This window comes from Nannobrachium achirus (genome assembly GCF_963921795.1).
Source record: "Nannobrachium achirus genome assembly, chromosome: 17".
Taxonomy (NCBI): Eukaryota; Metazoa; Chordata; class Actinopteri; order Myctophiformes; family Myctophidae; genus Nannobrachium; species Nannobrachium achirus.
Genome location: NC_137824.1, coordinates 28,842,462 through 28,853,281, shown reverse-complemented (window position 1 = coordinate 28,853,281; position 10,820 = coordinate 28,842,462). Strand labels below are relative to the sequence as shown.

Here is a 10,820-nt window from a genome sequence, read left to right as displayed (position 1 = left end):
TCTCACAAGACATAAAAGTTAACAGGTGTTTAACGTCAGAAGTGTTTCATATGAGAGTCACAGAAATAGAGACGGGCAGCATAGGGAGGGGTGGTGGCTATACGTATAGGCCTATTTTTTTCCTCCATCTTTTTTGGAGTATTGAAACAATTCCCTTGGCTATATGGTTAGAGTTGAAGTCTACCGACTGCGGAGTGCGGATTGACAAATGCACGCCAATGTGCAGACAGGCGGGGAAGAAAATAGGTTACATTTTTGTCCACTGACCAGCAATGCATTTTGAGGTCTACCTATAAGTGCTAAGTTGCTTATAGGGTGATTAAATGATGCATTTTATTCTTATTTTATTTCCTATAGCCTATGCTTTTGCAATTGATTTAGCCTATTTTGGAATAGGCTATCCCTACATTTTGGACATCTTTTCATGAATATAGCCTTATAATAAGCCTATAGCCTACATTTCCAACACTGAATCTGTGAGTCTTGTCAGAGCTATAGGCTATAATTTGACAGGCTCAGCTTGCGAGCTCTGTCCATAAATTAGGCCTATTATCTCCTATATCTTATAGCAGATAGCCATACTAGAATAACCAATGCCTTCGCATATTATGAAGAGTATGAAAAACATACTTACCCTGAATGTTTCATTGCCAAGCTCATGTTCATCATAATCTAAGACTTTGGAAATGTGCTTAGGATATTCATAATGTTGAGTTTTGAACATATTAACACACTGTTTCTGAGAATAGGCAGGCCCTTCACTCCACTTTGCAGTGTAGTAGTCTATAGTGAAGGACACATTTATTTAGTCGTGACTCGTGAGAACATGAGTGAGACAGTCAACGCCAGACAACCGCACTTCAGTAGTGAGAACATCCTTTTAAGATGTGCTTGATTGGCTATGTTGCGTGCATGCCAGAGGCAGATGAAAGCTCATTTGTCAGCACAGCAGTCCACGAAAATCAACTATTTATCTTGTCTACACTATATCTACAGTGGACTAGCCGCCCTGCTAAAGTGCTTCTGTGGTTCTGCTCCTGTGGACCGAGACATGTTGCCAGTAGAGCTTCCAAGAAGAGGAGGCAGGAGGGCCCTCCTTGCAGCGACCGCTCTCCCCTTGTCTCTTGGCTCCATTTACAAGTATTAAGTGTGTTGTCCCAAGGGTGCTTCCATTTAGTGGTCCATCGCATGCGAGGATAATTTTTCTTTGGGAAAGGGGAAAAAAGATTCGGACGGTTCAATCGTTACTTAGGCGACTAAAAGCATACTTAAAGCTGGCAGGATACCCCCCTATCCCACTCCACTTTTCAATGCTGAGGTTGATTAAGGCTGCTATCACAGTGGAGTAGATATGTGGCGAGAAATGCAGAGGACGTTTTGGGAGCATTTATTGCAAATGACTCTTGGCAGTAGTGCCCTCTCGTGTATTGCTCCATCTGAACACAATTTGGCAGCGAATCTCGTGTAAGAAGAAGAGGGGGAGAATGATGATGGCGTGCAGTGAGCCTCCTTCCTCATACCAGCACGCAAAGGTTCAAGACCTGTCATAAACACACCCTGGTCAGGAGGGGAAACAGAGATGTTACCATGGTGCTGTTACCGCATCAAGCACGATTTCGGCTTAAAACACAAGATTAAAGTTATAATTTTGCTAAATGGAATGGGTGAGGGCAGATAATAGGCCAGCGTTGTGTGAGTAACCTTTTTTGTGTGATGGTGAGTGACAGCTCCCCCCCCCTTTTACAGTTAAAGCTCTATATTCTGATAATTGATCACAATTAATTATAGAGTGTCTGTCCAGCAGCTTGTTAATAACAAGTGGGTTGCCAATTTCATGCATCCAATAAGATAGGATGACAATGAGCTTCAATTTGATTGGTTTTCAGTTTCAATCTTATCTACTCACTTCTTTGTGTTCTTCGTGTTTATCACTTCCAATTTCACTTGATTGTATTCTTTATGAGTTCTTTCTCCTGATTGGATAAAACTGCTATTCCTGTCTGAAAATGCATTCTGTTTTACCAAAGAGCTGCAGAGATCTATAGGCAGTAGTAGTACAGTGTAATATCCCCCATATGGCCCCAGCAAAGCCCCCTAACAACTTTACCATGAAAGTGACGAATCTTTCCCAACCAGCAAGGGGCGCCCTCGTGTCAAACAACTTCCCCTATTTTACTTAAATGTGATGTTCTCACCAGTCCCGTAGTTATAACAGCAGCTATGTGATATTTTAGTTAAGTTTCGCAACATGTATTTTTGGAGCTTTCAAATTGTAGGCCTTTATTTGTATTTTTTCCAAATAAACGGTTTAGTCATTGTTGATGTAAATTCAAAGTAGTCTGTTTTTACATGATTTATAGTAAAGGACAATTATCATGACAATTTGAACTTAACTGAAATACATTTTGACTTTATCAAAGACATATAGTCTAGACTCTAGACTATAGTTTAGTTTGCACTGCAAGTGCAATCACAAGTTTACAGCCTTACACATATATATATGTTTCACATTTTATTTCACTGTAATTGTTATTAATTAGATTAAATATTCTGTCCGCGCCCATTTGCCCATTTGCCTAAGTTGAGTTCTCTAACACTAGTTAGGCTAACATAAATCATGGAGTTCTGGTCTACATCTCAGTGATAGACACGCTGCAGTGTTGACTGACTCTGGCTGCCAAGAACATTTTGCTATTTTACTCATTTTCCTATACTTCACACGAAGTCCGTTGATAAAACGCATGCAGTATAATAGGTTAGTTGAGGTTGGTTCCCCCATGATGAGAACCAGTATAGGCTATCATGAAAAAGTATGTAGGTCTATTTTAAGACGCCTTTAAGCAAATTAAAAATAAAGTTTCACAATTATTGAGGAGTCAAAAGTGGGAGAAAATCAAATGTGTAGGCCTAATTTCCATGAAATTGATAATCCCCATAAAAAGGTCCCAATGATACTATATCCCCATGAAGAATGCATCAGGTGTGACGTGCACTAAATGACCATTAAGGGAGCCAGTGAGAGTTACGTGGCCTAAAGTTGCGCTCGTTAAGCGGCTGATGATGAATATTCGATATCATTATTCTATTCTATTCTATTCTATTCTATTCTATATAACAACTCTACTCTAGGCCTATAACAATGCCAGCGAAATGCCAAAAATATCCACGCTTTCAGAAGTGTCTGAATGAAAATAGCAACACATGCACTGTTACTTCCTTTTTTGAATCACATGCAGCATGCGGTCAAGTGTCTTATTTTCCTTCACCGTGAGTGTTTCTGTTTAAAACTATATAGGCTTTTATATTAATCATTTAATTTAGTATGATTACATTTTACACTCAAAATACTTGCTGGACATTAAGTGTGCCTACTGTAATTTTTGTACATTGAACATCTTATGTTGGCTATGTAAATACTTATACTTATGTAGGCCTATATACATGTTTAATTCAACAATTGGCTATAGCCATCTTAAAAGCGCCAGAATTGTATTAGTAATTAGAATACTTTGCAATGAAAAGGTTTTGAGCAAATAAAAACCAATTATTAATGCAACACTTTATTTTATTGTATTATTATTATTATTTTTTATACTTTATTGTGTCAAAACATGCACATCATGAACTTTCTTCAAAAATGTTAACATGTTATGTCCTTTTTATTATATTATTACTTATTGTATTATTTTTTAATTATTATTTTTTTTAATTTAATTTTATGAATTGATACATTACCTGGGAGTTCAAGTTCAAGTTGTGCTCTGGACTGAAAAAGATTAGCTCTGTCAATAATCAATCATAAACTAGGAGCTTTAGTATGTTCGGCGGACAGTGGCCACTAGATGGTATAATGTATGCATGCAACACAGTTTACCTGATGTTTGTCAAAGGTTATTCCATCAATGGCATAAACTTAAACTATGATTTATAAGGTGCATTCACATTATTATTTGTTATGATTTGCAGAAGAAAACGCATAGGCCTATTTATGCCCTATTTTATATTTTAAAACATATTCAAAGCAGCCTATCTGCAAGTTCACAAGGTATCTTTACAACATACCTTGCAGATCTGACATTTTTGCCATTTTTTCAAATATAAGAATTTTTTTTTTCGCCTTTCTAAAAATAGGGACAGGTTTAACATTGTTAAGATGAATATCTTGTAGGCCTAATGAAATATTACAATATTTTACATCAGAACTGTGCTGCTTGTTCTCTTCAGATCTGAATTGAAAACGAAACGCGAATAGCCCAGCCTTAGCCCAGACTGAATCCATCTGGCTGTATGGCCATCATTTATTTTTTCCAATAAAAAAGCTTCGAGAATGCAGGGGAAACTATTGTATTTATCCTATACAGAAGTTTATGTTGGCAAAACTCTGGAAACGATCTGGTTAATGTTAGGTCAGTATGGCATAATTTCATAACATTAAACAACACACATATAATATAGGCCAGGGCCTAGGTCTTTAAAGTTCAACGACTACAGGTTGTCCTGTTCAAATCCCTTATCGCTGTGTACTTTTGTGAAATTACTTTTATAATAGCTCCATAATCACGTGAAATATTATACATTCATGTTCACATTCAAGTCATATTAAATTATAATTTATAATGGTTTACCCATTTTCCAATAATAATTATTAACAACCTAGATGCATCTTATATTTTCATAAAATGGTCGACACATTGTTCGTATAGGTGATTGTTTAATCAGTGCAGTTGGTGGTATTTACATATTTAACTTTAGATAGAAAAATCTGTGCAGCCTCCAATTTTAGTTGACTTTTAACGTATAATGTCCCATGCACACAAAAAAATACATGCACTTGAAATGTTGATTAAAGTTGTTCGGGCAGTTCGTTGATAAGTGTTATCAAAGCATGCTTGTTTTTTCTAGTGTAGCCAGCAAAGATGCAAGAGAGGTGATAACATGCGTTTAAAGGTCAAGAGCTGAGCTGGATCCCAACTCAAGGCATGCGTCGGTTGCGTCCTATGATCACTGGATGAGAGATGATGCTGACGTTACTGATTTCCAGAGTATAGGCCTTTTTGACCAGTTTTGTATTTTCTGTGTCCAATTTGATTATGCACATCAACAACATCATGAAAAAGAAATAAATCACATGTGCCCCTACCTTTTAATCTTGATTTGCTCACCAACTTGCCAATCGCTTAATAAATTGAATCCCAACTATGTTGTTAGCCACTGGTAACCTACTCTGAGCCCAAAATGTTAGCAACGAAAATGCGTCATTTTACATTGCATTACGCATTAGATACTTTACAGAATTGTTTGGACGATGAAGGGTTAAACTTTAAGTGAAGACTTATTTATTGTTCTGACATGCCATAGTGGGACGTCGTTTATAGTGACCAATCCCTGCACGGCTTCCCCCTGCTCTTATCCAATGGGAATGAGAGAGGAGTCCCTGTCAGTCCCAGGTGAGGCTGGATGGTAGAACTGGGTGAAAAGCAAAGGAAACGGGAGTGATCCGAGGCTGATGGCAGAGCGCTGCATGCGGAGAACAAGCATCGGACCTGGGGATATGCAAAAAACCTTCCATCGCTGCTCCTGCGAGAGTGCAATGAGGAGACCGACTGTGAATGAAGAAAAGCAGCGCTGCGCGAGGAACAAAATGTGGATGAATTGACATTGCTCCGGCTGACACTTATTAATACACACGAACAGCTTTTTTTGCTTTTGAAAATGGCCGTTCGTAGTAACTCATTGATGCCTTTTTCAATCCAGGCCATTTTAAACAAAAAAGAGGACAGCCGACACTTGCCAGATTTGGATATGTGCTTCTCCAAGAGCGCGTGTTGGAAAATATTCGGGGAGATGAACAGCGCGCCGGAGGACTTTGCCGCTGCGTGTAGGAGCGACGAAGGGGCTTCGTGTGAGCCCAGCGACCAGAAAAGTTACGACTCGGACTCGGGTCTGAGCGACGACAACGACAGCAAGATGACTGATGCCGTCTGCAAGTCAGAGAAAGACGGAGATCCGGCCTCGGACGTCCTGGAAGAGACGGACCACGAGTCCACAGCAGTGGACAACCCAAAGGGTCTCAGTGACTGTGAGCCCAGTGTTTCGGGTGAGTGGAATAGGCCTACACGTCAACAACGATAAGCGAATGTCCTCAGTGGTTTTCAACCTTTTTCATATATCAATGTTAGGTCCATTATAATTTTTTCGGCATTTGAGCCATGGATCACCATTTTGATGAGGGCTAGCCTCTCAGATCCAAAACTTAGAATATGTTGTTGGATACGATTTCATTCCATGTAGGCTTATTGATGTGGTGCCATAAGAGAGATAACAGGCATAACGTTGACCAAAATAAAAATGTTTCTACATTATATTTGTGTATAGACTTTATTGTACATTAAGTAATGCAGATGTTTAACAGTCGTCTAACTCTTGAGAGCGTATAATGAAACCATTTGGTTTCACTTTACGCACTCAAGAGTTAAACATCTGCAGCCCAAGGGTCCATTTGTTTACCAACTCTCCATGATTTAGCTGGGGACCACCTGGAACCCCCTCAAGGACCACTGGTGGTCCACCGGACCACTGGTTGAAAACCACTGTCCTATATTGTTTGTAAGTGCCAGTAACTGTCCTTGTGTATTGTTTGTAGGCCTGTTTGTATAGCCTATAGCTATTGGAATCAGAGATGTCTTCTGGTTTGCTAGAGATCATCCCACATATGGGGCATTATTTTACTGTGGAAAGTATGCACGAAAGTATGGCTCATCCTCGTCAGCCTTTGTCTGTTGAATGACAACCACAGTTATGTCACATTTTATTTAATCAAATCAGTCAGTCACATATTGGTTTTGTTCTCAATGTAGATTGTATAAAATAATAGGCATATAATAATTGTAGGCCTACCGTATATGCAGGCATATATAGCTTGTCGCTGTTCACTGTAATCCAGTGGTTCTCAAAGTGGGGTCCGGGGACCACCAGGGGTCCTTGAGGGAGTTCCAGGGGTCCCCAGCTAAATATAGTTAGTAGTTAGTAGTAGTGTGCTACATGATAGAGAGTGTACACATTTGTATACTTGTACAGAGTTAAATTAACGTTGATTTTACTATAAAAATTGAGGTCTCATTGATAGAAATACCATTAAATGGGGGTCGTCGTAGCCTAATGCGTGTCAAACTGGGGGTCCTTGAAATTAAATAGGTTGGGTATCACTGCTAGAGCCGTAAAAGTCTTCTCCTCGACACGAAAAAGTTAGAGAACCAATTGCTGCTGTAATCTGCCACGGGAAACCCTCTCTCAACACCTCGTCTCCTTTTCCCCACTTGCTCCCAGACCCCAACAACCTCGACGACGGGAGCTGCGACAAGAGCTCCGATCAGCCCAAGCAGAGGAAAAAGCGCTCGCGGGCCGCCTTCTCGCACGCGCAGGTGTTCGAGCTGGAGCGGCGCTTCAACCACCAGCGGTACCTCTCCGGCCCGGAACGGGCAGACCTCGCCGCCTCGCTGAAGCTCACGGAGACCCAGGTGAAGATATGGTTCCAGAACCGCCGGTACAAGACGAAGCGGCGCCAGATGGCCGCCGACCTGATGGCGTCCGCGCCGGCCGCCAAGAAGGTGGCGGTGAAGGTTTTGGTCCGGGACGACCAGAGACAGTACAGCCCCGGAGAGCTGCTGCGCCCCCCGCTGCTCTCCCTGCAGCCGTCATACTATTACCCATACGCATACTGCTTACCCGCATGGACACTCTCCGCTTGTGCCGGGAACCAGTGAGAACTATTTTTTTCTTTTTTTTAATTCCCTGGAAACCAACGCGAATAATGACTAATATGAAGGGAAGGGAGTGGCATAAACTGACGGATAGGCCTACTGGTCAGGTGGGCACTATAGTGACATCTGGGCACCTCGATGTAAAATTGTCTATTTTGTCCAAAATGTTAAAACATTAAATATTAGAAAAATGGTCTAAAGTAGGCTAAAAGAAAGTATATGATGTGAACATGCACGGTACATCATTATCAGACTTAAAATGTATCCTCCAAATATTGTTTATGCCCCAAAATGATGGATATGTTTTGTAGCAATTTTTAGCAATTAGAAATATTAGATCTTGTCGAATGTTGAAGCATGTAGGCTAATGATCATGTATTCTTTCTTTTACTTAAGACCATTTTTCAAATATTTTATCTTTTAACATTTTGGACAAAATAGACAATTTTACATCGAGGTGCCCAGATGTCACTATAGTGCCCAGAGTGTCCGCCTGACCAGCTCAGCCAATGTCACCAAATGAACTGCCTTATAATATATCTTTAGAGTGAGAATATCACTTTTGTTGGTAATATGTGCTGACAACATCAGGCCGTTGTTGCAGAATGTTCAGGCCTTCTATTATATGCGTCGTCCTACCTCTGCAATGATTTGGAAATAAGCATTATTTCATTGACTTTTCAAATGACTCTGTTACCGTTTCCCCCCCTCTTGCTGTCTTTGTAACGGTGAGTTTTTCAGCACTTTTGAGCACATAGTGTGTGGGCTTGTACAGTATCTGAGAAGAGAAACCGAAGGTTTGTTGTATTCTCTCAACCTGAAAACAATATGTGGCAGGAACGGACTGACCGGCGAATTCATATTGAAATGTACCTATTTTCTATTGTGTAAATTGTTTGTTTAGATCGAAACCAAATATTAAAACATATCAGGCATTGCTATATAACTTATTCTTGTTTTTGAGATTTTATTACGGGTTTGAATACATATAGGCAGCATACATAAATATGCCACACACACACACACACACGCACGCACGCACGCACGCACGCACGCACACACACACACACACACACACACACACACACACACACACACACACACACACACACATACACACACACACGGAATCTGTGTCAGTCAGCTATCTACACAATATCTAATAGCAACAACAATATTTATGTTTTAACTTTTAACACTTGGATTGAACTGAATGATATTGAAGGGTGGGCCTATATGGGTTGACCTGTCAAAAGCCTACATGATATGCTGTAGCTACTGCATTATCATCCAATAACAACATCTGGAAGAGCGGCATCATATTTGATCTCCATGTAGCCTTAGCTGACATTTGCATTGCTTATGCCCCTAAATGTGGATTTAGGTCAGCTCTGTAAATAAAAAAGGATTCGCCACCTGTAGGCTATCAGCAAAACAAACTGCCTACTGCCACTGTAGCAAACTGTTCCAGGTTTGGGCCTACTTGTTTTTCCTTTCTCTCTCAAAATCAGGCAACTGTGCCTATACAGTATTTACCACAACGTTGCCATGCCAGTCCAGTCAGCGCTTTAGGCTACATTGAAGCTGTCTTGTAGCTACTATGGCTTCCTTCCCAAACAGGCCTGTCAAACAATGATTAATGACTGTGTATTTCCCGGGCAGGGTGAACTGACAGGGACCTTAGTGGAGTGTGTCAACATAAGGACAGGAGTATCCGAGGGTTAAGAAGGCCTTGTGTCACCGAGGCCACTTTTAAGTAAAGGAGAAAAACTTTCACATCGCCATTGTTTGGAGACACGCTGGAGTATAGCCTAAACTGTGCCTACAGATTGGTTTACGGTCGTTGTTCTACCTTTAATGGACAGATTTTTAAAAACAGAACATCTGGTCAAGTCGAAACTGAAAAGTTGCATTAACCAAACAGGCTGCAGGTGCGAGCTGCGATGAACATAGAGCCTGGCATTTATTTGACATTGTTGCGGATGCTCACAGCTGAAAGTCAGCACGTGGGCATTGAACGTATGGCTATGGCCCCCGATTCAAGTTTGATTGTCCATTTCAACGCCCAGAACTGAGCGTTAAACGTTGATGTATTAGAACACTGGCGTACCGCCCATTAAGGCGAAAGGTTGGGCGAAAAGGCTTAGGCTATAGTAGAAGAAACATATAGGCCTAGCCTAGGCCTACGTGGCTACTCTGATCGCTGTCACATAATTTGATTGACAGACTACTGCATTAACAATTTGCAAATAATAACACAAAAAAAGCGCCAAGGGCTTTGTTTCCCCTGCATGCATGTTCGTTAACCCTTTCAAAGTGGTAACGAAGGTGCATCCCAAAGTGTCACTTTGGGAAACATTAGCCTACGCTTTTGAGCGGAGAGAGACTGGGCCTACTTAATCGGACTTGCCAGATGCAGGCAGCACACGTAACCTCCCATCCCTTCCCCTCCCCAAAGGCCACCTCCAGCGACAATGATGCTCTTTATGCTCAGCTTCACTGATGGCTATTGAAGACGAGTCGGCCCCTCCACCACTTGCATCCTCCTCTCCATGCCTGCATGTACGGAGACATCAGATAGAAAAACCCCGGGTGTTTTCCTTTTCAACCTATGATCGCTGAAATGCAAACATGCAAACACCCCCATAGGTGTGCATTAGTCCCATTCCATTGTCTAACCCCTTCATGGGTTTTGTGGGAAATGGCGCATTTATAGATCTGTTGAGTAGGCCTGTGACGCGAAACCGTGGAAGCTTCCTGAAAAATGTCCTAATTACAATTTTAGCAGGTTATTTCAAATTGTCCTGTTCAGTATTCAGAGTAGATCTTACATCAGATCAGACTGAGAATCTGTAGGCCTAGATCAGTGGTTCCCAAACCTTTCAGCTCGAGACCCAAAAGTCTCCCTACTTCTTAAACATTATTTGTTTTCTAATTTAATTTATTTTCTTTTTCTTTTATTTCTTTATGAAATTACTGGAAAAAAAATAATTTATTTTTCATTCATGAAAATCTTTGCTTTTTTGGGAATGTTTATTTGATTTTTTTTGAAATATATTA

General features: G+C 40.7%; 1 protein-coding gene across 1 annotated transcript; it reads left to right on the top strand.

Moving 5' to 3' along the window:
• Positions 1 to 5,712: 5,712 nt before the first annotated feature.
• Positions 5,713 to 7,763, top strand: nkx3-2 (NK3 homeobox 2; the record flags this gene model as incomplete). The annotated part of the gene is made up of 2 exons (XM_080745641.1): positions 5,713 to 6,097; positions 7,327 to 7,763. The coding sequence occupies 2 exons, from the start codon at positions 5,713 to 5,715 to the stop codon at positions 7,761 to 7,763; spliced, it is 822 nt and encodes a 273-aa protein (XP_080601767.1).
• Between the last annotated feature and the right edge of the window lie 3,057 nt (positions 7,764 to 10,820).